This window comes from Suillus fuscotomentosus, assembly GCF_016647785.1.
Source record: "Suillus fuscotomentosus strain FC203 chromosome Unknown F5891scaffold_62, whole genome shotgun sequence".
In the NCBI taxonomy this organism is placed as follows: Eukaryota; Fungi; Basidiomycota; class Agaricomycetes; order Boletales; family Suillaceae; genus Suillus; species Suillus fuscotomentosus.
Window position 1 is genome coordinate 266,606 of NW_024539574.1, and position 26,256 is coordinate 292,861.

The window sequence follows — 26,256 nt, forward strand, 5'->3', positions numbered from 1 at the left end:
AATAGCTGTATATATTTTCATAGCTTGCGCTCAACTCGGATACTTCATAATACAAAGATGCTTGATTAAAAAGGAACTACAGAATGTGAAACTGTGGTGTGAAAAATTAAAGGGAGTAGTGGGTGGGTCTAAAGAAAAACTGTAGGTGCAAGTGGGGAAGTGTGACTTGGAGGTATGACAAACTCCATGCCAAAACATTCTGGCAGGCTACTAGTAGTACTTTTTGAACGACTCAGCCGTGAGGCATAGTACATCACGCGGCACCTGTACATTGAGCACCCAGGGACCTGGACTAATCCAAATGAGATGCTCGAAAAACAATGCTCATTTTGGGAACTGTTGGACATGTGAGTTTTTCCCAGTGGCAATGGCACCATCCATGCAAGATACATAAATATGCATACCGAAGCTGCCAGTGGTGCAAGCCATTTAGCTATTCCCCACATCACATTCTTTACTGCTTCAAAACATATACACTCATTTACTATACCGTTCAGGTTAGCATGTCACACAGCAACAATACAGGTTCTGGTCGGCCCTCTGGGAGTAAGTACTTACCACTATACCGAATCTGAACCACTGCGAACACCTGTTACTGCAACAGATCAACGAGGCGCAAAAAAAAGAGCTATGGAGAACGCAGGTCAGCAGATGATTGAGCTAGTAAAAATTTGAGCAGCACTTACAGGATACGGCACTAGTCTGGATGACTACGAAACCATGTCGGCAGCATCCTGCTGCAGAAAAGCCCATGGTGAGAAAAACTGCACAAAGGAAACCCCAAGGGTCTACAACTGGCAAGCATGGCCGCCGTGGCATAGCAGTTACTGGTGATCATAGTAGTCCAGACGCTGAGATCCTGTCACGAGTTCCAAATACAAACCATTATTCGTTCCTTAATTCTAAGTCCTTTAAGTGCCCAGCCACAGCGCCTGTTCCTAAGAATATGTTTACTGTTGAAGAAGTTCCTATTATTGCGTCTATTGTAGAATTACCAGAGTCACGTGATCTATCGGACAATGCCGAAGATGTTGATGTCATGCCTCGCGACACTCTTGGAATATTCCAGAGTCTTACTGCGGCTGCGGCACATGTTATGACATCATAGTTATATATAGAATCGTACGATACCTTTAATTATTCTGATTGGGTAGTTAGTTCATACTCAGTTTCGATCTCAGTTTCAATATGTGTATATAGGTAGATCATCATAGTCAGTAGTTCTTTAGTTCAAACCTCTTGTATCTCCAAGTGAGCAATCCAAGACGTACCTGCTGCCTTATCCTCTTTGTGATTATCTTGTTGTTTGAGTCCTAGTCTCTGCCCTGCGTTAATTCGTTTAAGGGGTTGTGACAGATCCCCGGACCTGCGCCTAAAAAGCGTCGAGGTAAGTGTTTGAACTTAATTCAGGATCATAGTAGTAGTACACTTACATGAAACTGTACCGGTACATAGTTGCGAGTGAGGTGTCCTGCAATACCAAGAAGCGCCGAACATGTGAGCACCGACTCGTGTTATCATGATGACTAATTTAAAGGTACCATCTAGTTACCGAACCGCAAGATTCCGATGTTGATGTTGATGAAGGCCGCATGAGCCCTGTCGCACAAATGAAAGGTCAGTCAACTTCATCTTAATTGTATCTGGCGGTTCAGTGACATTACAGGTGTCGCAGTAAAAGAAAAGGAGCAACAGTCAGGCACGTCCCAGCAGGCGATTGACGATGAATTTTTAGTGGACGAGGAGCCCCAGTCCTTATCAGCCGAAGTATGTATCATTGTCGCGCTTACTGTTCATAGTAACTGATCATACCTTTAATTGGCTTCCCTCAGACACCAGTGTTCGTTTCAAGGTCAAAAGCTGAACATGCTGATTTCATTTTGACCCAACCAACCTGGCCTTCCACCGCTGCCCCAAAGAAGCTCACACGGACCGCTGAACCATTTCCCTTCCCATCGTCTCAACCAAGGACCACCAAGGTAAGTCGACTCGGATATCTACTTCTGTGTTGAAATTATAGTACCATCCCTCAGATAACCAAAACTCAGTCTGCACATGATCAGAAACGAGCAAATGAGGTGAGTGAAAGTTCTCTGGCAGTTATTTTTTGCACTCAAATGATTCAGATCCTCTGCAGACACCTGTCTGGGCAGATACTCAAGTTGTCGCATCAGACGAGGAACCTGAGCCTATGCAGACCGCTGAATCATTTCCCTTCCCATCATCGGAACCTGAGGCTGTCATGGTGTCATATGACTGCAGTGACTCTGAGGAGGACGACCCAGATGCTCCTGTTGAATGCTCTGGAAGGCCCAAACTCGTACAGACAGACACTGGTAAGTTAAAGCTGACAGATCAAGATATTGACACCCGTCGTGTGGTCCAAAGAGCGATATTGGAGGCAAAAGTTCACATGACATTTGTCAACAGCTATCCGGAGCTCACGGAGAAGAGCCTGTTTATGCAGGATGCACTCTTAACAGCAGCTCGTGCCTGCGGTGTTTCGCCTATCCAGGATTGCCTCAAGAGTGATGACTTGTATGTGACAGCTCTCGCCACGCTGGTACGCTGAAGAGTCAGACTCTGCAATATTACTGTTGGTTGAACCTCGCATACAGGTTGAGGCCCGAGTGCCACTTTTTCACACTGAATTAAAAGACGACGCTTGTGCTCAAGTATCAGCGTATTATCGTCTTGGCCCTGACTGTGTCAACGCTGCGAAGGCTTTGCTGGTCAACCACGTCTACCATTATGAACAACATTTCAATGTAAGTGACTATGTTCCCAGTTACACATATTTTTTTGCTCAGTGCCATGTGCACTCTCCAGGAGAAGAACGACCCCATTCCGCAGTCAAACAGGCTGTACTTTGCTGATATTTTACCATATCTAATGAAGGGGCGCTACTTCAACGGGCTCAAGTCGGTCGAGGTGAATTTTTCAGACCACTTCAAGAAGATAGCGAACAACAAGGCCCAGCGGCCTGAGGTTACCATTCCAATGGTTGCTTTAACCAGTACTTCGGTATATCTATTGATCTACTTGTGAGCCCAAGTCCATGTACTAACAATGAGTGCATAGGTGTATGCTGCACTCTTCTGGAAGGATAATGGATCCCCAACTAAGTTCAACTTTACTGGCAATCTATTCAGCGAGGTCTACTTTTTTCACATAAAATTTCTTGAAGACATGAAGGTGACGGCGCCACGTAAGTTTCACAAGATGATGGCCGACATTTTCGAGGCTATCTAGTGAGTTCATTTTCGTGTTGTGTTAACTCATCTGTCCGAGTTGCAGCTCACTCCCAAGCCACCCAGGATCGCAAGGACATCACCTGCTGTCTCGGGGTCATTGAAATTCACGTACTTGGGGTAGGCAGTCAAAGTCTTCTGACGAGTTGGACTCGATACCATACTATCCATCCCATGGACCATCACTGATTATCCCGGCAGCAGCAAACATTAAATGCAGCGTCTTGGGCAGAGTTCCCAATAAAACCTGGGGATCATTCTGTTTGGATGAGCTTACTCATGAATAAAGTGTGGCCTGGAATGAATGTGGAGTAAGCTCAAGGTTGCAAGAGATAGCATCGAGGAGGTTCCAAGAGATGAATACCATTTCCTGCAAGCTAGGTACCAATCTGCACTCGAGAGGTTGGGCACTGTGTGAGGCAGCAAGCAATAAGTAGACAAGGAATGATTAAAGTGGGCCAGCTGCTTACCAGAGTTGACTATGAACCTGAGTAGTGGAAGAAATTGAAGAATGTATGATTGAGTGAATGTTGAATGTTGGTCGTGGTTGATTCAATCAGCGCTTAGGGTAAAAGTCCAATAAAAGTCCAATGCACCAATTGCACAAATCAAGTATAATGTTCTGCTACACAATACATTGAGTATGTACTACTCTACTGAGTTTGGCACTTTGTCATGATGCACCAAAAGTCTGTACATCCTTGTATAGTGACATGCATGATTAATTCAAGAGACTCCACCTCAGGGAGTTGTTCTCAGACTCAGACTGTGCGAGTGTCCGCCTTCGACATTTGTTGTGACAATTGATCTCTGACCGGTTTCGCACATGACGCTTAAGATGAATCAATGGATAGCTGGTACATATGAACAGTGTATAGTATGTAGTGGGTAGCTAAGGCAATCAGACAAACCAAGACACATATTGAGGAATGGACACCTGATAATGAGTAACAAGCGACTGGCATAACATATTAACGAAAATTACTTCCGCCCACTATGTTTCTTGCCTTCCAGACCCAAGGTAGTGCGCAGCCATGCTGCAAGGTAGCTTGCCCAGAGGCCATCGAAAACATTGACAAGTTCCGAATGTGTACGAGAGTGTGATGAGATATTGCAAGGGAAGACCATAGAGGAGCTGAAGCAGTCAAACTGTTAGTGATGGGAAGATGGAATGATAAACCAAGTACTGAGTAAGTCCTGTCGTGAATTGAGGGGTGAATTCGATCACTTTGCCCTGATCATCTTCGACAGAAGAAAACTCCATGGTGGCTGACATAGTAACAATAGCGGACCATACAGAGGCATCAGCAGTATATCAGCCTGATCAAAGAATGAAGTAGCTCTATATGGTGATGAAATAACTCAACCCACCTGGACATATATGCTGACCAAAGCTGAAAATATATCCAGCAGGGTGGGAAAATAGGCTGTCCAGTGCCGGTGGGAAGGATGGGCAGGAAAGATGAGGTGGGATGGGCAATGAGCAACTCACTATGCTGCGTTTTGATCAGAGCAGTACCAATTGGATGGTCAAAATGTCCAAGATCGTTCTCAAGATTCAACATCAGCTGTCAGGTGAAAAGAACCAGGTAGAACCTATCCAGATCAGTCAAAAAGCCCCATGGAGGGGTGGAGGTCTATATATATGCCATTTGACCCTCTCACATAAGGTTTGCGCAGGCACGGAGAAGCTCTTTTCTGATTCACCATTGATATATCCTTGGATACATCCCTTTGGACAGCGGACAATGAGACTAGATGATGTATCCCTATTTTAGGGCTATAGTAGTATTTGGATGTATCAATATGACACTATGGGCTGGAAATATGCACCATATGGCCTTTGGAAGTCCCCCATCACAGCCAATGCTATTTCTCAGGATGTATGTGTTTCACATGGTCTCTAATCGCTCGGCATTTCAAACTAATCTACATGGTGACATTAGAGTGTCGGCTTGGCCGCCATTCTTGTAGATCCAGTCACAAAGGATATCTACTGCATTGAACAGCGTGCATCGGAGGGTGGTCAATGCATGGTTATTAGTAACAAGACTCAAAAGGAAGTCTTCGGCAAGGACTTCAATGCGTGCACGCGCGTTTATGAATATGGTGGAGGTGCCGCAATTGCTTATAATGGGACTGTGTACTCTTCAAACTTCATGGACTTCCATATCTATGCTGCAAAAGATGGGAATATCAAACCAATCACTCCAGGTGTCTAGGTACATTCTTTGGACTATAAAGCTGTACTTACGCTCCCTGCACAGAGGATCCAAACAAGCTTTATCGCTATGCAGATTTCTGTGTACACCCAGTCCACACTGATCTACTCGTCGCTATTTTAGAAGACCATACCAACGACACGCCGCGTACTGTGCACAATTCTCTTTGTATCTTCAACTCCTCAGCTGCCACTGTCACATCTTTGGTTTCCACCAAGGATGCAGAAATTGAGTTCTATGCAGCACCAATGTGATGCTTGGACCTGCGCTGGGCGGGAACGAGTGTCTTTTCATACTTGTGTCAGGAGATATAGGAAGTTACCCGCTGACATCCTTCCTTATGCCTCTAACAAACGAAGCCCTCCTCGGTCGCACTTAATCTGATGGTCTTCCGTCCTCGGGTCCGAATTTCTGTCCCATCCGTCCATGTCCTTCCATGTCCGTCGAGTTCCGCTGGTGCATGTTTATTTCTATCCGGGTTGACTAATAATGTGGTATGGCTTATTACATGTATCCGCGTGTTTCATTCCGTGCACGTTCGCATTACATATTACTTATCTGCCTCGTTTCATCGCTACAAGTCTCGCCTACGGATTCCGGAGACTCATGCAGTAGGATAAAATCTCGCGCATCACATACAGTAAAGTACTTCCCTTTCCTCGGACGCTATCCCTTGTTTCGCGAAGTCACTTAGATGTTCTTAGTATTTTGGCCAATTGACGATCTTTAACTCTCATTTACTCGAACCCGCGCATTCTCGACCGCTCCGAGAACGCGCATCTAAGTTCCTTACCTAGGCTCTGTGCGAATCCGTCCTGTACGCAGGTTCAAACTAAGCATTCCATACCTAGTTATACCTCGGCTATAACCCTCGTCCATACCTAGCCGCTACCCGCAGAACCGCACATTACCTAGTAACCTCTCGCTCTCACTCATTTCCAATCGTGCCTTTATCGGGCTCGCACCCTCGCCTTCGCTTTCCGTCCATTGCGTTCATTCTTCTGCATTCTGCATCTACTCCCTTCGCATTTTACTTGAAGGAAGCACTTCATAGCAATCCTCTTGGGTCGATATAGCACACCCACACTCAGTAGGATTTTATTAGTGCTCTAGCTTGCTTGCTGGCCAGTCACTATTACTTCTTCACACTGACATTTTCACCTTCTGGTGATAAGCTTGCATGGCAGTTCTGGAAACACCCAGACATGCCTTGGGAGGGTGGACAGATCTATGTGGCCAACATCCATTACAATTCCAACACTCATACACTTAGCCTGAGCAACACAAAGCTGGTTGCCAGCGAAGCTAACAATCTTAGCGTGTGTTATCCATTGTGGGCTTCCAACGACAAGCTGCTCTTTACCTCCGATGAAAGCAAGTTTGCAAACCTGTGGGAGTATACCCAGGCGTGTACCAAACCCGTTCTCCCTTCTGTTGTGCAGCAAGACTTCTGCATGCCCCCCTGGACGTTTGACAATTACTCATTCACCTTACTGGACAAGAATGGCGCAAAAGCTATCTGTGTTGTGTGGCAGGCTGGCCAAAGTGTCCTTTATGTGGTTGATATCGCTGCAGGTTCCTACGTAGAGATTAAAGACAAATTATTTGACTTTGTACTGGTAAACAATGTCTGTCATCTGTCGGACTACACCTTCATCTTCACGGGATTCCAAAGCAATGCTCCTGGCACAGCTATGCTCTGCACTCTTACAGGACCATTGTTCATGCCAAAGTTCCAGGTACTCAGATCTACTGCATCGGCATCTGCTGCTCCGCTCCGTGAAGGCATGATTTCGCTCCCAACCCCACTTGAGTTCAAAGTGGTAGGTGACAAGACTGTATACGCCATGTACTACACCCCAAATAACCCAGCATATGCGGGTTTGAGCATTCCAAACGAGAAGCCACCCTGTGTGCTTAGCATACATGGTGGTCCCACAGGATTAGAGACCCAATGTCTGAACTGGCTGAAGCAGTATTTCACAAGCAGAGGATACACTTGGTAGGTCCTGTCAACTACCGAAGTATTGTCACGCTCATAAATTGCAGGTTGGATGTAAACTACAGCAGCTCTTCAGGCTATGGGCATGCATATGTGTATGTTACCATTTACTGTCGTGTTTCTCATGGAACAATGCTGAATATGTGACAAAGGGAGCACCTCAAAGGAAACTGGGGTATTACCGACATGAGCGACTGCATTGGCGCAATCCAATCACCTCAAGTCAGTTCCCTCATCAACACCAAATGCACTGTGATCTGCGGCAGGAGTGCGTTTACTACCCTTGCTGCCATTTCCCTCGACTCCTCCGCAGCGAGCAAAGTGAAATTCTTTGCAAGTGCCACGAACAGCTTCAGAATTTCAAACATGGAGATTTTCACCCTTGGCAGCACTTTCCTCCCATTCCCACAGTCTAAGAGACCCAGTTTTCTTGTAGAGCATAACTAGTCTCTGAGACCCACCCTCCCGCCATCTAATAATAGTACACACCCTTGCATTCCCTCACAGGCCCTCTGAGACCTGCCTCCCCAGGGAGGTCCTTAACAAATTTGCTGAGAGGTTTGTGCAATCCTCTCACACACCTCTACAAGCGAGGTATCCTTCTCCATGAGAGGCATCCTAAATACTTCCAAAGCTCGTTCACCTCCCCAATTTATATTCTAAATGTTATGTTTATAGAGATCTTGCTAGATCTTCTGTCAGATGACCTCCTGTGTGTCCTCACACCCAATATTGAAGAGGGTTGGAGCACCTCCTGACAAGCCTAAGCCTGAGTGAACATGCAATGCAATGAAAGAAAATATTGTATTAATTTATATATTGTCTCTGTAGCTAATATGAGTATATGAGAGTGTGCAAGAGTGTATGAGAGGATGCGAGAGCGTGCACTGGATGTACGAGAGTGTGCAGTGGAGGTCCGAGGGTGTGTGGGATGTGCAAGAGGGGGTGCAAGAGGGTGCAGTGGAGGTCTGAGAGGGTGCAGCAGAGGTCCGAGAGGGTGCAGTGGAGGTCTGAGGGTGTGAGAGGGTATGTGGGATGTACGAGAGGCCTGGAGAGGGTGCAGCGGAGGTCTGAGAGGGTGCGAGAGGGTGCGCATAGGGATCTGCACAGGTAAACCCCCGAGTACCATATACAAATAATAAATTTATTAGATACCAAAACAATAAAACATCATGATGCACCTTTGCAGCTGAGAGAACTCCCCATCCAGAGTCGAGTCTACATGCGCTGCATGTGAGTGAGAACGAGGGTGCCTCCAGGTCCGTCCTTTCCTGTCAATTTTCTGCACTCATCTCTAACTCTTCTCCTTTTCTCTCTCACTCTTTCCCTCCTCCTCCCATCCTTTTCTCATCTTCGGTGTCCTGGTGTCATCTGCAAGCATTCGCGCCACGTCAGCACTTGCTGGTGTGCATCGGGCATTTGTGCAAGGTGCTGGTGGCATTGGATCCAGTGTGGTGGTCATTGGCATTGGTGGTGTTAGAGTATGTGCCAACACCGACATGAATGGCAGGGGTGAGGGTGCAAGAGGGTGTGCGGGATGTAGTAGAGGCCTGGAGAGGGTGTAGTGGAGGTCTGAGAGGGTGCGAGAGGGTGTGTGGGATGTACGAGAGGGTGTAGTGGAGGTCTGTGAAAACGAGCAAGGATGAGTGACGACAAGCAAGAACGAGCAAGGACAAACGAGAATGAGTGAAGATGAGCAAAAATGAGCAAGGACAAGCAAGAACAAGCAAGTCAAAGACGAGATCATGCACTAGCTGAGAGCGGGACATGGCCGCAGCACCATCGGCATCAGGTAAGCAGTTCAAAGATGAGGTGACACACTAGCTGAGAACAATGGTTATGGGCTTGCATGACAATACACTTCGGCTGTGGGACTTTACAATAGGTGTTGTGTTGAAGAAGATGGTTGGGCATCACAATAAGGTGGAGGGACTGGTGGTATCATGAGATGGTCAATGCAGCTGAATTGCTTGAGATGAGCATACATACAATGACAATGAAAAAGATGCTTACCTGTTGCAGAATTTAGACATGTGCATGAAGGATGTATAGACAAGGGCAGTCATGGAGGTCCGTAAGGGTGGCCAGGGAGACTCGCTAGTACAGATCTGACTTCCAAGTTCCTGGTAGTTTTGTCAGATGCAGACACATTCTGAATACTGTTGAGGGTACTAATGTCGATTCGAACACTACAACTTGAAGAAGTGGGAGGAATTCTAGTCTCCAGAGAGCGGGAAGTGTGATGATGCTGTCTGTTGGAAGATGGAGGAGTAAGCAACGATGGAAAATTTCAATGCACTGACCACTACGTACAATAGTTTGCAGAAAGAGAATACACAAAGTCATGTGACATGACACGAGGATGAGACCAAGTTGGTTCAGCGCAGCAACCAATCAAATAACGAATAAAACTCGTACTGAAACATAAAACCCTAATTGTGAACTGAATATTGATAATAGCAACACTTTGAGTGGTCAAAAATAGCGATATAGTAGGCCTTGCATATTGCAAGACACCATTGTGAGGGAAATGACTTGGAATATGATACTCTTTGTGCAAACTGTGGGTTATTGCAACAGCCGCCACCAATACTACTAGTAACTACATATGTATAGTAGTATGTACTAGACCAGAATTCATCACAGTATTGAACTCAACAACCTACCACAAGCACCTCTCCACTGAGTTGCTAACGGCCTTCAATGGCACACATCTTTAACACCAATTTCCAAATCTTTGAAGCTACTATATGATATACTGGTATGTTTCTTTAAAACAAATCTTAGCCTGCTCAGGCTTAAGAACTCGGATTTTAGCGTGACTGCTCGTACTTTTGTTGACATTCACTGCCTGGGATGACACTCTCAGCTAGGCCACTGCCAACCACAAATCCTGCACTCTCAGCCTCCTGCTGCCATCTGACACTGTCATCCCACTACCTGTAGCAGCTGGGACCTGTTCTTTTGGTCATGGGACACGGGGATGTGTTGGACTTTGTTATGACTCACGAGCTGCTGGGATGGAGAGGCAGGTTTGAAGTTCCCATCAAGAGATCCATGTTGTCTCGAGCTCACATTCTACAGGCGATTGATCTTGATCATGACGCGCACCTGCTTTCTACTACTCTCAGCAGTGGCTCAGCCTGAGCCACAGCCCAATACAGGTAAGTGAGAACATAGCAGTGCTGCCAACCAAACTATAATTTTGCAGACGATGGGATGTTGTAGAGGTCTCTCGGGACTGTGTCTTTGTGCAATCGATATTCAAGCTCCACCACGCCATTCCCAACACCGCAAACACCATGTGCAAACACCCAGTGCACGTCAGCAACTGCTGACGTGACTTAGACGAATACGGACGACGGATGAGAGCAGGAAGAGGGAAGAAGGTGGGGAGGATAATGAGGGAGAGGAGATGGACGAGACAGGCAGGAAGGAAGACATCGAGTAATGTGAATGTTTGAATTTATCTGAATATGATCTAACTGTGCCTCGTTTTGCTCATGGTCCACTAAGCTTGAGTTCGAGTAGCGTAGGGAGCTCGGGATACAATCCGCGCGGTGGAGAACTTGGAGTGATTGTAAGACCTATTGAATATTTTCGAAAACATCAGATGTCTGACTCACCGAGTTATAGCACAGCTTCTGTGGTGTCAAGAGTGTCGTCGCCAGTCTGCACTCTCTTGGGTGCAAAAGTATGGGATGGAGGTGCAACAGGATAGAACAGAGCTGCGAGAGGGTCGCAAGAGGATGGGGTGGAGCTTGTGGATGTGCAAGAGGATTGCGAGAGGATGAGATGGAGGTGCAAGAGGATGAGATGGAGGTGCAAGAGGGTGCGACAGAGGTGCAAGAGGGTGAAACAGAGGTACGACAGAGGTGCAAGAGGGTGTGACAGAGGGTGCGACAGAGGTGCAAGAGGGTGTGACAGATGTGCAAGAGGGTCGCAAGAGGATGGGGTGGAGCCTGTGGAAGTGCAAGAGGATTGTGAGAGGATGGGACGGAGGTGCAAGAGGATGAGATGGAGGTGCAAGAGGGTGCAACAGAGGTGCAAGAGGGTGAGACAGAGGTACGACAGAGGTGCAAGAGGGTGCAACAGAGGTGCAAGAGGGTGCGAGAGAATGTGACAGAGGGTGCAACAGAGGATGCATCAATGGATGCAATGGAAGTACAAGAGGGGTGCAAGATGATGCGCAGGATATCAATTAGTGTACTAAGAACTTGGGAATGATATGATCACATACTTGGAGCAAAGCTATTGAAACGCACCTGCAAAACTACCAAGCTGACAAATATGTTGAATGGTACTTGTGTTAGTGGAGGAAGTAGCGTCTGGAAGAATTGGAGCATTGGAGGCATCCTGAATACCTACATGGGAGGGGCCCTGGAGGCTCATAAGGAGGTGCTGGAGGCCTGCGAGGGAATGCGAGAGCATGTACTATTATTAGATGGTGGGAGGGTGGGTCTCAGAGACTAGTTTCCCATCACATAGAAACCGGGTCTCTTAGACCCTTTATAGGCACCGAGAAGTGCTGCCTGAGGTGGAGATTTTTGCAGAAGACATGCACAAGTTCGAGCTTATGTATGTCATAAAGCTTCTTGGCGGTACAAAAGAAGAGATTCCAAAAGTTTGGCACGACCGGAGCCCAGTGTATTTCTCTGCTAACATCAAAACCCCATTACTCGTATGTTCATATCTCGATAAAATGTGTTGTGTTGGGTAGATAATCTTTCAAACAGGTTCTTCAAGGTAGTGCTGCTGAAGTCTGGTTCAGTCCAGTTCTTGGGCCAAATTTTCTGAATGCCAAACTGAACCATAGGTTCGGTTTAGCTGTTTTGTCGAACCCTGGACCGAATGTCACCGAACGTGTTCGGTCAAAGGTGGTTGGCAGAAGTCGGCAGAAATACGATGACCTAGTATTTGTTCCTACTAAAAACAATAAAAATTTGACATGTGGCCTAGAAGCCCAAGGGCCATTCTATCCAAAAACTTGTGTCCAACCACTTTGTTAGTAGTTACTGGGGAGAAAGTCAAAATTTGGTCAAAAACAACTCAAATCACTACTTTTTCACAGGCAACTGCTGCTCAGCACGACAGTACTTATCTATTGAGGGCCACGATAAACATCTAATTGACTGAAAAATATGATCATCGGGCATGCTCATGCAGTGTGGTTACCTCACTACAAAAAAGGCAATCAAGGCCGAATTCTATCAATTCTATCCCCATCTTCCGCTTCTGCAACTTCCAAAGGTCGTTTGCATGGATTCCTCCCCTTGCAGCAGACTCTGATCCACCAGAATTATCTCACAGGTTCAGAATCAATTACTGATCTGAGAAGCTGATCAAACACATGAGACACAGGAGGCTGACCAACTGCAAGAAAATTATGGGGCAGAAGGTATCCACGGTGCCAACTGACTTTGTTGAAGAGATCAATGTACTCAATTGAAGCTCAGAGAGTGCATCAGGGTATGATATTGATGCACTTTTGACTCATCAGGTATAGCCTTAGTGTAGTAGTCAAAACCATTTTTGCCATAGTACAAACATTGTTGAAAAGAGCTAAAAATGCTCACAATACATTTTGCCGACTTTTGCCATTCTGCCATCTGCCAAGAGGCCAATTCCTTTCTGCCCACGACACTAGATGTATGTCGGATATGCAAAGCAGAACTCTCTCACAGCATCCAAGAACACGTCCCTGATCCTTTGGATAATCAGTGCTTGCTCATGTTGCTGAACATACATAGCTTCCCCTAGTCTCCTATTACATTCCCGAAGATCCAGGATGTTTCTGAAAACCTCTTCAACAAACTCATCTAGCTTGTGAGCCGGCATGACAGGAGGACTTGCTTTCAGCAGTGGCCAAATGAACAACTAAAACAAGGAGATTAGGTGGGTCAGACTATCAAGTAATATAAGGCACTGACCGCCTGACAATGTCGTCCTGCAGACTAAGAAGTGGTGTTGTGCGGATGTTGATTCACCTGCCAGAGATGGTGGTGCATGCGTGTGGCGAGGATTGCAAGAATCAAGACCTGAAAAATATATGTGGGGACAACCACAGATGGATCAGGAAGTTGATTAGTAGACAATTGAGAAAATTCTGGTATGAAAAGTAGAGAAGATCATACAAGATTGGTGGGCTTGAGAGTGGGGCAATTAAACAGGGCAATTACACATTGATTGCAGAGAAATATGTCTATAGATGTATAAATTTGAATGCTGGGAGCCGCCTGTGGATGTTGCAAGCATGGGAGAAGGAAAAATGCTACGACGAGCTTCCTGCATAGCAAACTCTGAGAACATGTCAGTCCCCCATCCAGAGTCGAGTCTACATGTGCAACATACCTTGAGACAAAACTATGAGCCAATAGGAGTCAGGGACTTGCAGCAGCAGCAACAAAATTGAGGTAGTGTAGGTGCTGACAGATGGTGGTTTTGGTGGGGTTCAAACACATCTGAACTGGTTCTGGTTAGCTCTGAACCCCGAACTGGACTTAAGGTTCGGTCCAGGGGCCATGCCGGACCTGTGACCGGACCTTGAGTCCAGTTCGGAAAGGTTCAGGTTCGAACCGAGGTTCAGAACCGAACTGCAGCAGCACTACTTCAAGGCAACAATGATGCAGTTGTTCCGCCCGCACAATCCTGGACTATTATTGATGGGATCATTAAATCAAAGGGGCATGTTGAGGCGCATTTCTTTGATGGCGAACAAGATGGGTGGCGCACATCAGGGACGGTCAAGAAGGTGATTGAGTTCGAGAGGGAATGGTACGAGAAGAGCATGGTGAGGCCCACTGTAGCAACCTGAACTCAGAACAATATAGCAGTAATATATCATTAAGGTGTATGAATATGAACTGATGAAGCAGAAAAGATATATGTATTTATCACAAGAAGATCCTGGAAGTGTGACGACACTGGTGGACCCTTGAAAAGATACCATTCAGCACGGCACCTGAATTTTGATTATCAGTAACAAAAAATGTCTAATGAATGTGTACAAATTTGTCTGAGTCATTTGGATGCCAGGTTGGTAGAGAGGTTGGTGCCCACCACATGATGGCAGAAAGATACATCAATATGGTTAATGATCCATAAATTGTGATACATACTTTACTATAGTTATCCATCAGTCTAGGATACATCCTGTTAGTATAGTTATCCTGGCTTCTAAAAGCAGGAATTCACTCCTATTTGGCTCGTCAGACTTCCCACAATATTGCCACACCGCATTTTAGCCCCACAGCATGGGAATTACCCCACAATGCCCAAAACATCAACCATTTTGGAATCTCCACAATATCAATTATTCCCACACCCTCCCCACCTCACTGCAGCTTCACCACTACACCACAACAGGTCCCCCTTCATATATAAGTAGTAGTTTGGAATATATATGTATAATATAATATAATATAATATAATAGACCACTTTTTTTGCTCATTTATGTACCTGCTCCTCCTCCAGAGACCATTTAACATATAATAGGATACAGAGTACTTTCGCATTTTTGCCCCTATGGTAGGGAAGTGTCCCAGGTTATTCAGAACATGTTTAGGAGTATACATGAAGAGATTCCCATCTTTATTTTACCTCCTGGAGCCTTCTGCATCAATAGATATAGCATATATATGAGAAAATACAAAATATGTTCTCATTTTAGTATTTCCAGGTGGATAGACTTCAAAAAATGATCCCCAGCATCTATTTAACAGTAGGAACAATGTATCAGGAGCCCAGGACCACAGGACAAGACCTTGTTGTGTTGTATATCTCCCCTCTCCTGGTGGTTCACCCCCTGTGAAAATTTTTCCTGCAGTACTGGGCCTCAAGTATGGTAGGGGGTCTATTTCCATTCATATTTGGAGTATATATATCATATAACTAGCTCATTACACCAACAGGATACTTCTACAGGAACAAAAACATAGAAAATCACATTTTTGATGTTTTTGATGTTTTTCAGCATCTTACCCTTGCACATTGTAGTGGTACACCCTGTCAGGTGTAGACGTGTCGGGTGCAGGAGCAGAGCAGAGACAGGCCGGCGGGAGACAGCAGAGCGAGGGGCAGGGGTGCCAGGGGGCTCGGCAGTCCCCAGGGGACTTTGGTTGTAGCTAGTCGCGTGTAGCCCAGCAGGCATCATCATCATCATCTCAGTGGTTCTTGTCTTCGTCCTTTCCAGAACGCAGTGCTGGTGTGTCCAACATATGATACAACCTGCTCATATACAATTAGTGTAGCATACATACTTGCTTTTTATGACGAAGATCAGCTACATATAGGGCGGAAGTTTGGGATCTAATGTAAAGGGGACATTTTTACTGATAAGAGACCTCCATGATAATCAAGGGTATATTTAGTGATCAGAGGCCTGTAGTACCTCTCATATATATATTTGAAGATAGCCTTGAAGTTTCAGAAAGATCCACGAAGTATTGAGTGAATGAGAAGCAAAATGATATGTGTGAAAAGTGACAATACACATCTTTTCACACAAAAACATATTTATATATAATACAGGTCGAAGATTTTATTAAAAATATGTAGGATACATAGTAGACTACCTAAGGAACCTATGCTACATACTGCCCTGAGAGTAGAGGATAGGTGGAAAGAATGTAGTGTAGATATGAGTTGACCCAGTATTACAGTCCTACCACTGCTTAACTGACCATTTTCGATGTTTTGAGCATTTGAACTTTCCCACACTCAGTTTCTGATCTACTTCACTTCCACAACTCTCAGTTCTAGGTGGATCTTTCTGTAAATTAGGGTCTATGATATTGAATACATTTAAAATGTGCTCCAGGTGTCTGATCATTAAAAATTGATAAGTTGAACATATGGGCCTCTAATCAGTAAAAAGGTCCCCTTTACATTAGATCCCAAACTTCCGCCCTATATGTAGCTGATCTTCGTCATAAAAAGCAAGTATATATGCTACACTAATTGTATATGAGCAGGTTGGATCATATGTGCAAGGGTAAGATGCTGAAAAACATCAAAAACATCAAAAATGTGATTTTCTATGTTTTTGTTCCTGTAGAAGTATCCTGTTGGTGTAATGAGCTAGTTATATGATATATATACTCCAAATATGAATGGAAATAGACCCCCTACCATACTTGAGGCCCAGTACTGCAGGAAAAATTTTCACAGGGGGTGAACCACCAGGAGAGGGGAGATATACAACACAACAAGGTCTTGTCCTGTGGTCCTGGGCTCCTGATACATTGTTCCTACTGTTAAATAGATGCTGGGGATCATTTTTTGAAGTCTATCCACCTGGAAATACTAAAATGAGAACATATTTTGTATTTTCTCATATATATGCTATATCTATTGATGCAGAAGGCTCCAGGAGGTAAAATAAAGATGGGAATCTCTTCATGTATACTCCTAAACATGTTCTGAATAACCTGGGACACTTCCCTACCATAGGGGCAAAAATGCGAAAGTACTCTGTATCCTATTATATGTTAAATGGTCTCTGGAGGAGGAGCAGGTACATAAATGAGCAAAAAAAGTGGTCTATTATATTATATTATATTATATTATACATATATATTCCAAACTACTACTTATATATGAAGGGGGACCTGTTGTGGTGTAGTGGTGAAGCTGCAGTGAGGTGGGGAGGGTGTGGGAATAATTGATATTGTGGAGATTCCAAAATGGTTGATGTTTTGGGCATTGTGGGGTAATTCCCACGCTGTGGGGCTAAAAATGCGGTCACATTGGATAATCCGTTTGAGCAGTGATTTGTAAGCTGGCAAGTGCCCAAAGCTTCTATAAATGATTCTCCTCAAGGATACATCCTGTTGGACAATTGGATAGTTATAGGTAAGTATGTATCGGTATTTATGGACTGTTGTCCATTCAAGATGTATTAATATAGTGCTATGGGCTGCAAGAGATAAAATTTACTGTGATATATTTTGTAATACAATTTGCTCCTCATGTAATGTATTGTTGCGAGTGATGGCTGGCAAATAGAAATGCAATATGCACGACTCTACTGCCACTATCCTGTTGCAACATAAGCTTACACTTTGAACCCTTGGACAAGTCACATGCAGGTCATGGTCATTCTTAGCTAGTGACAAAATAATACTTGGGGACCGAACACTATGTATCTGCATTATTATGGACATCACCAGCATATCTTTCACCTTCATACATCACAATCTCCTTCTTGTTCCCTTGTAACCTCGGTCTGTATTCAACTTCATGAACATGCACCAATTCGTTTTTTCTTAGATCCATCTTAGTGGAAACACCTACTCAGCAAATAATGCTACTTCGCTGGTGTGCCTTTAAATCGGTCTTTTCTCGACATTGCCAAACATTTACATGTGAGAGCGGTCAGCAGATTTACGTAGAATGTTGTGATGCTCCAAAATATATTGCTTTAAATAGCTTTGTCATCTGTTCACCGATTCACTGATGGTTGTAAGGAGCAACTTTGGAGCGAATGAAGAAACTTTGGTGGGGTCGCTATCAGCCAAATGTAGAACATGACGCGAGGGACTAACTCATGAGTTCCCGCTAATGTGGTCCGTGAAATCTTTGAGTGGCGGGATAATGCTCAAGCCGCGACCGCCTAAGTCGTTCAGCAAGGTGAAAAACACCTTGCCGAGGAATTGGGTCGCAACCCCAGCTGTGGTGAGGGAGTCGACGGAGTTTGCCACGAGAATGTTATGGGTGTAGAACTGGGCGTCGACACGCTGAACGACCGTCATGATCGGCCATGATGCATACGCGTGATGCGTGACAGAGAATTTTGATTGATTCCCTATTATTAGACCTCCGGGGTTTGCTGTTCAATTGAATGCTGTGTACCTGTAAATTTAGACCTCTTCTAGTATTGAATGGCAAGCGCTGTGTTCTCATAATAATGCTTCCTGCAAACACCTTGACGAATACTTCGAAATCGTAACCTCGGGCCTCAATCCTTGATGCTCCCAAATCCAATGATCATCTCGAGCTACAGTGCATCTCTCTTTTCTACATGCTGTTGTCGTTGTTGTCGCTCACTTGTATACTCTCTGTTCTTCTATGTGCATTGGCTTATCCTTTCCTGCAGTGTGCGATGTTTGTCTGCAAATAGGCACATGCCGCATTGCTCATATGCTTGACGAACGTTGTTGTCCATTGCATGCGGTTGCCCATACCATCTCAGATTATCATTTACTTTATTGCCCCGAATTTCATCTGTTGTGCTTCGAATCCCCTGGAGACTTATGTTCCAGACTTTCGTGAGCGCCGAGGCCATTGTTTGTTCGTGCACTTACTGTTTGCAGACTAGTACTGTTGGTAGTTTGACGGTGAGTCTATTTGTGGTGACTCACGTTGAACAAGGTACCCGTGTTGTCGTCTCTTGTCTTTCAGGGATCAGATTATATTGGTTGGCTTCTGACCAATGTCGTGATATGATGGTGTCTGACATTTCATTTTCTTGCTTGTTTCTTGCACAGCTCCGCTATGATCGCAAAGCATTTGAGCGCTTTGATGGCCCCCTTCCGGCTCTCTGGGCGGGCTTTCTCACCTGTAGTACTGCCCAGCACAAGGCCGTCCCATTGTCTGTCCTCATTCTCGTGCTAAGGTTGGTAATGGATCGGTATTTCGCATTCAGGAATGCCTTTTATTTCCGCAGTCAGCCGGCTCTCAGATCATCAGCTGTCCTTTCAAAATGAAGACAAGATAATGGCGGAAGAAAAGGGGCTTGCTATGCATGTATAGTTTTGAAACCACATGATGGTCAGCTTTTCATAAATGTATTTGTAAAGGCACTTTACTGCGGACAGAACCCTCCTAGGCTAATCTGGACTTAAAGAGGTCCAAGAACTCGCGAAGGCTTTGGAGGGTAGCCTGCCTATTCAGCGTAGGCTGTAGTGATGGAGTTGCAGAATTTGAATGTATAATGGTGCCATCTTACGACACTGGTATGCAGATGTGCTGGGGGACCGAACACAGTATGTACGAAGTCCAGGCTTAGTCTGAGTCATGTGTAGTCTTAGATAAGGTAAGTTGTCACTCTTGTCGACCACTTTCTTATAGTTTTTGTCTCAGTAAAGTCTTTAGCACTACACCAAGGTCCCTAGACTAGCGGAGAGGGTGTCTGTCCATCTAGGCCTGAGTTTGTACTAGAGATCGAAGGGACAGGGGTATTTCCACAATATGACGGCACCCGGGTACCACTGGAATGTTGAGAGTGCGCCTGACCACCAGGGCACCCAGGACGTCACGATGTCCTGACATATATGAATGCAAGACAGTAACAGTACCTTACTCATTTTCTCTTTCCGTTTTCAACCGTATTCTAACTCTATTCTAACTCTATATAAGACTACGAACACGCGCCAACGCACCTCAGTCCCTTTAACCGTGACTGAGGTGTGTATCATATTTTTCCTCTTTCTTATTCCATTATACTCACTATATACATTAGCCTCGTACTCTAGGTTTGTAGTACTACATTGAATGTAGTCCCTTTAACCGTGACTGAGCCTCGTACTCTAGTTCTCGTCTCTCAACAGGTTATGAGCCCTGGCTGAAAGGACAGCGGCATTACCCCATCTCTCGCATCAGCACTTCTCAAACGTCCGTTCACCCATCACACTTCCTACCGGGTTCCAAACCAATATCGAAGTGTCACCTCTAACTGTCGATCACTATGACATCATCGGACTCTCTCCCAAAAACCGAGAAGTACCCGCACGAGAAACTCACTCTCGACGGCTCTAATTACTCCCAATGGGCGACAGGTTTTTAAGATGTGGGCGGGCGGTATTGGACTATGGTCCTATGTCAGTGGAGACGAAGTAGAACCGTCCCCACCAGCCCAACTTGCAGACTCTGACCAGAATATCCTCCGCAAGGAGAAACACGACGAGCGGGTGAAGCTCTACAGACAACATCGACTCCTCGCCCTCAGTGCTCTCTCCACCGCCATCGATGCACAGGACTTCGTCTATCTACGTGATATTGACAATCCGCACCTTGCTTGGATCGCCCTGGAGAAGAAATATCTTCCCCAGAAAGCCATTCGATTCAACCAATACCTCGATCGTCTATTCACGGTCCCAAAGGCGCACGACAGCACGTCCATTGCGGAGACATTACAGACACTCATTGTCCTAAAGTCGGACCTCGCAGCACTCTCAGTCGCACCATCCACATCCTCAGTTTCTCCACCCTCTACTATGTCTGGCGCTACTGCTATGAAGGAGGAATACAAGATTCCAGATGCCATCTTCGTGCACATCCTACTCCGTGCTCTCCCTGACTATTACGACCCTCTTCACCAAACACTCGTTAACAGCGATGCCTCGCTGGACTTCAACGACATTGTGAATCGGTTGAAGACCCAGGAGTTGCATCGTGCAGGGACCAGTAGCACGACAGAGCACGTCGCTATGCTCTCTGGACATCGAGGGAACAGTGCACCCCCCAAGACGAGTGATCGCGTCCCTCCCAAGGGCTTTGATGAATCAAAGGGAGACGGCTGGATTGTGGGATGGAGACCTAAGTGTGGCCATTGTCAAAAGGCTGGCCACATCTGGGCACAATGTCGTGCACGCCTCGCTAAAGATGAGAAGAAGTCAGCACCACGTTCGTCCCCTCCCGCTGTCACCACTAACACGGAATCTCCATTGGCAGACCGACCTAACGCGGATGCTACCTCACCCAACGCTATACCACAATCTCCATTCTTTCTCACCTTAAAAGAGCATACTGCCAATATCTCGTCCTCCCTCACTATGCCTGTAGGCTCTATTCATGTAGACTCAGCGTCCACGGCCCATATGGAGCCTGATATTTCACGTTTTGCCCACTACACGAAGCTCGATGAACCCATCCGTGTGAAACTCGCCGATAATCATGAGGTCCTAGCCCCTGGCTGGGGGACTGTACGGCTCGTCTTACAGTATGAGCAATCCTCAACGATTCGAGATTTTGACTTCCTTCACGTTCCTGACCTGCGGTGTACCCTTGTCTCAGTATCGTGCCTCGCATCTGAGTGCATTTCGTTCATCTCTTCCTCCAAAGGAGGAATGCTTCGTGCTGGTGATGGACACGGGCCACCGCTTGCACACGTCCATTCTCGCAATGGGCTGTACTTACTTGCTGCATGGTACATTACTGGTGCATCCGCTATGCTCACACAGTCGCCTCCTACTGCCTTATCCCTGCAGACCTGGCATCGCCGATTGGGCCATGCTGGATTCTCCACGGTCCTCAAAGCGAGCGAACACGTTGACGGACTGTCACTCCCCTCCTCATCACTCCACAGCACCAGTGGTGATGCTGACCTGATCCAGTGCGTCTCTTGCCTCATGGGTAAGCACCGGCGATCTCCCTTTCCAAACGCTGCACGACGAGCCTCGGCACCTGCAGAACTTGTGCACTCGGACGTCTGGGGACCCGTCAGTGTCGCATCCTCCACTGGCGACTCGTACTTCGTCGTGTTCACTGACGACTACACCCGCTACTCACTCGTATATCTTATGCGCGCGAAGTCCGAAGTCTTCGAGCTCTTCAAGAAGTTCGTGCCATGGATGGAGACTCAGTCTGGCGGACGTATCAAACGTCTTCGTAGCGACAATGGTGGGGAATATGTATCGAAGGATTTCAGTGAGTACCTAGCGGAGCGGGGCATTGAGCATGAAGTCACCATGCCCTACACACCCCAGCAGAACGGGGTTGCTGAGCGTGGCCACCAGACCGTCGTCACTCGTGCCCTCAGCTGCCACCACCAGAGTGGTTTCCCGTGTTCCTTCTGGGGCTGGGCGATCCTGCACTCTGCTCACATCAAGAACGTCCTCCCCTCCTCAGCCCTTGATGGTCGGACTCCGTTTGAGGCTTTCTACAGTCGCAAACCCAACGTGAGCTACCTCCGCCCCTTTGGCTGCCTTGCCTACTCTCACATCCAAGACGACACCCGTCGGAAATATGAGTTCGTTTCCCGCCGTTGCTTCCTCCTGGGACACGTGCACGACGCTGGCTATATCCTGTGGGACCCATCTGCGAAGCGCGTCGTCAGGTCACGCCATGTCCAATTCGACGAAGCCATCTTCTATGGGGACCCCACCTTATCTCCCCTGGGTCCGCTAATCCCTGATGCGGACTCTGACCAGGGTGTCGGTCCTTCGGTGGGAGGTGCTCCAGGTATCAGTCCTTCAGTGGGAGGTTCTCCCTCATCTGGTGAGCCACCATCTGTGACCCCTGCTACACCTTCTGTGCCACAGGTGTCAGTGGGAGGTGATGTTGACCCACCAGCCGAATCCCATGCATCCCACATATCCCAGGACGCTCCAGTCGAATCCCATCATTCCCAAGACGTTCCAGTCGAGTCCCATCATTCCCACAATGCACCAGCTCCTGTTCCAGCTCCACGTCGAAGCACACGTCCATGCCAACCTACTCAGCCTGGCTATACTGCTCCAAGTGGGCCTAGTGCCACGGCCATACCCACCAAGTGGGTTCCTGTAGCCGAGCGCTGGACCCATGTCCCAGTCCTACCTGACCCATCACCACCTCATGAATCCGCCATGCATACAACAGACACACCTTCATCACCACCCGTCATTCCAAAGTCGATCAGCGCAGCTCGTTCCCTACCTGAGTGGCCGCTATGGTCGGAAGCCTGCAAGTCTGAGCTACAATCCATGTGCGACTTGAAGACTCACCGTCTGGTACCTCTCCCAGCAGGAAGGAAGGCCATTGGATCCAGGTGGGTATTCTCACTGAAGTCAGATGAGGATGGCAACATCACCCGGCACAAGGCCCGGTTTGTTGCACAAGGCTACACTCAGGTCGAAGGGATCGACTACACGGAGACGTTCGCATCCGTCGCCAAGTATGACACCGTCCGAATCCTCCTCGCGCTCGCAGCAAAATTCGACCTCGAATTAGATCAAATGGATGTACGTACGGCTTTCCTCAATGCTGAACTCAAGGAGGACATATACCTCAAGCAACCAGCTGGCTTCGAGGATCCAGAACATCCGGATTGGGTATGGAAGTTGGAGAAGGCGCTGTATGGTTTGAAGCAGGCAGGATATGAGTGGAACCAGACGCTTGACGAGTATCTGCAGAAGGAGGGTTTCAAGTTTGTTCGAAGCGAGGCTGATCACAGCTTATATGTTCTCCACGAAGGAGACAAGATCATCTGGCTCGTCGTATACGTCGACGACATGCTCTCCGCGTCGAACTCATGCGATTTCCTTAACAGCTTCAAAGCACGGCTCAACCAACGCTTCGACCTCGCAGATCTAGGCCCTGCCAGACACTTCCTTGGGATGCATATCACTCGCAATCGCGAGAAACGACTTCTATCGGTCAGCCAAAAGACCTACCTGGAGAAGATTCTTGAAAACGCCGGGATGTCTCTGTTACGCACTCAAATAGATCTGTTATGCGGAACCCTAAGAGGGGCGTCGTCCGCTAACGTTCGTGACGTAACCGGAAGGGTCCGGTGTAGCGACTGAGACTGGCGACGTCGAGTCGGCAGATATCAGAGACGCGCGTGTCACGTGACTTCTAAGACGGATGTCTTCAAAGTCACTGACGATCTCAAAGTAAGGACAGTCTTGTCCGAACGATGAGTAGTCGATCGAGGTGGACTTAGGCGCGATGAGCACCTAAGAAAAGATACTAGAGACTGAAGCTGAGGGGGCTTCAGAGGGAAGTATGTTCGAGGGAAGATTGAGTAGATTCAAGTTAGGGAATCTAGTACAGAGTGACCGACTACTTATACTAAGTGGAAAGGGTTAAGGGCAAGGCTACCGTACTGTAGGTAAGGGCAAAGGGGAAACGGAAAGGGTATAGGTACGATGGTGGCAGAGCCTGATTAGTGATGTAAGGTCGAATGCGGAATGAGACCGAGAAACGTTGGAACGAGCCAACGGTAAATGATACAATGTGCAGCATGCACGAGTCAAAGGAAAGATAAGACAAGATAAGGAAAGCCACATTGGTGGCACGAGTCAGAACGAGTCATAGCCCGAAGGCACGTGCGCACGTTGGTGCGATAGGAGGGGGATGAGGGACGGGAACGGTCCCGAGGATCCGGTCAACGGATAGTCGGTAGAGAAGTGCGAGCCGGAGGCATACGAGGGCGAGGACGAAGGGGAAAAATGATAGGGGGGCCATGTAGCCGATGTTACTTGTAACAGTCTCAGTGTAACCCGGTCAGTACTCCCATGTCTCCAGGCATTGTACTTCAGAAAGCAACACGAAGTCCCACTGATGACGAGGCGACTGCCATCGCATCCATTCCTTACCGTCGTACCATCGGGGAACTTAATTATGCCATGCGCACCACACGTCCTGATATCGCTTTCGCCGTCTCATCCCTCTCACGTTACATGGAAAATCCCACCATTGATCATCATCGCCAGCTCAAGCACCTCCTCAGATACATACGTGGCACAACACACCTGACACTCGTATTCGGTCTCACTAACGACGGACTGATAGGTCACTCAGACTCTGACTATGCCGCAGACCGCGATGACAGCAAGTCGACGAGTGCGTATGTATATCAGCTGTTTGGTGGCCTAGTCAGTTGGAAGGCACAGAAACAGTCTGTCGTGGCAACATCAACCACGGAAGCGGAGTATATTGGACTCTCGAATGCTTCACGAGAAGCCTTATACCTCATCCAACTACTCCACGATTTCCGCGTTGACCCTGACCTCTACGATCCTCCCCTTCTCTATGGTGACAACCAGGCTAGCCTTGCCCTATCGAAGAATCCCAAGTTCCATGACAAGGCGAAACACATTCGCGTGCATTATGCCATTATCACCTCGTCCGCAGCCTCGTCGAATCCAATCAGATCAGACTTGAATATAAGTCAACTTCGAAAATGCTCGCCGACAGCCTCACGAAAGCTCTACCTCGTCCAGCAGTTAGTCGTCACCGAGAGGAGATGGGTCTCCGTCAGACTGCCCTGCGTGGTCTGGCGAGTGGGAGTGTTGAGAGTGCGCCTGACCACCAGGGCACCCAGGACGTCACGACGTCCTGACATATATGAATGCAAGACAGTAACAGTACCTTACTCATTTTCTCTTTCCGTTTTCAACCGTATTCTAACTCTATTCTAACTCTATATAAGACTACGAACACGCGCCAACGCACCTCAGTCCCTTTAACCGTGACTGAGGTGTGTATCATATTTTTCCTCTTTCTTATTCCATTATACTCACTATATACATTAGCCTCGTACTCTAGGTTCGTAGTACTACATTGAATGTAGTCCCTTTAACCGTGACTGAGCCTCGTACTCTAGTTCTCGTCTCTCAACATGGAAAAAAGGTCAGGAGCAACGCAAAGGCACTCAGAGCGGAGGGTGGGTACAGCCTATAAAATGCAGATCTGTTCTCCCAGATCTGCTGTCAGTTAGGCTCCATGCGGCCCTATGCAAGAAGATCCCGAGCCGCCCATCTCCCTGGTCATGAGTCGCCCTTCTTTGGCGCTCATACCTCGCACCTCAGAAGGAACACGAAGCTCAGGCCTAGTCTGAGTGATGCGTGGACGAAGGTAAGGGTAAGTCGTAACCCTTGTCAATCACTTTCTTACAGCTTTAATAAATGTCTTGTTGCTCGTCCCTTTCGCAGTAAGATAGACATCATCCACTACTGACGAGTCGTGACTGTAATACTAAGGGTAGCTGATCCAGGGGGATCAGGGCTATATCGAATACCGGTTGTTATCTTTACACACCCGTCGGACGAGGTTGCTGACTTTGTGAATCTTCAGATG

The 26,256-nt window shown here is 46.9% G+C and overlaps 6 protein-coding genes across 6 annotated transcripts; 3 read left to right on the forward strand and 3 right to left on the reverse strand.

Annotated features, from left to right (window-relative positions):
- Positions 1-1,433: 1,433 nt before the first annotated feature.
- F5891DRAFT_1193839 (uncharacterized protein) lies at positions 1,434-3,252 on the forward strand (the record flags this gene model as incomplete). Its single annotated transcript, XM_041367830.1, has 10 exons — positions 1,434-1,497; positions 1,549-1,617; positions 1,667-1,767; positions 1,833-1,979; positions 2,034-2,078; positions 2,138-2,336; positions 2,361-2,563; positions 2,619-2,768; positions 2,830-3,024; positions 3,082-3,252. 10 exons carry the CDS (start codon positions 1,434-1,436, stop codon positions 3,250-3,252), a joined length of 1,344 nt encoding a protein of 447 aa, XP_041221395.1.
- A 980-nt stretch (positions 3,253-4,232) lies between these two features.
- Positions 4,233-4,515, reverse strand: F5891DRAFT_1193840 (uncharacterized protein; the record flags this gene model as incomplete). The annotated part of the gene is made up of 2 exons (XM_041367831.1): positions 4,233-4,386; positions 4,439-4,515. 2 exons carry the CDS (start codon positions 4,513-4,515, stop codon positions 4,233-4,235), a joined length of 231 nt encoding a protein of 76 aa, XP_041221396.1.
- A 550-nt stretch (positions 4,516-5,065) lies between these two features.
- On the forward strand, positions 5,066-5,727 carry F5891DRAFT_1193841 (uncharacterized protein; the record flags this gene model as incomplete). The annotated part of the gene is made up of 3 exons (XM_041367832.1): positions 5,066-5,134; positions 5,198-5,465; positions 5,519-5,727. The coding sequence occupies 3 exons, from the start codon at positions 5,066-5,068 to the stop codon at positions 5,725-5,727; spliced, it is 546 nt and encodes a 181-aa protein (XP_041221397.1).
- Positions 5,728-6,678: 951 nt separating this feature from the next.
- On the forward strand, positions 6,679-7,922 carry F5891DRAFT_1250860 (Alpha/Beta hydrolase protein; the record flags this gene model as incomplete). Its single annotated transcript, XM_041369892.1, has 3 exons — positions 6,679-7,475; positions 7,523-7,570; positions 7,628-7,922. The coding sequence occupies 3 exons, from the start codon at positions 6,679-6,681 to the stop codon at positions 7,920-7,922; spliced, it is 1,140 nt and encodes a 379-aa protein (XP_041221398.1).
- Positions 7,923-10,713: 2,791 nt separating this feature from the next.
- F5891DRAFT_1057047 (uncharacterized protein) lies at positions 10,714-12,015 on the reverse strand. The gene is given in 6 exon segments (XM_041362728.1): positions 10,714-10,777; positions 10,791-11,043; positions 11,102-11,372; positions 11,617-11,684; positions 11,741-11,976; positions 11,987-12,015. 2 exon segments carry the CDS (start codon positions 11,620-11,622, stop codon positions 11,106-11,108), a joined length of 273 nt encoding a protein of 90 aa, XP_041221399.1. The 5' UTR covers positions 11,623-11,684; positions 11,741-11,976; positions 11,987-12,015; the 3' UTR covers positions 10,714-10,777; positions 10,791-11,043; positions 11,102-11,105.
- Positions 12,016-18,020: 6,005 nt separating this feature from the next.
- F5891DRAFT_959639 (uncharacterized protein) lies at positions 18,021-18,248 on the reverse strand (the record flags this gene model as incomplete). The annotated part of the gene is made up of 1 exon (XM_041375664.1): positions 18,021-18,248. A coding segment is annotated over one exon (228 nt), but the record flags the coding sequence as incomplete, so codon positions are not given.
- Positions 18,249-26,256: the final 8,008 nt, after the last annotated feature.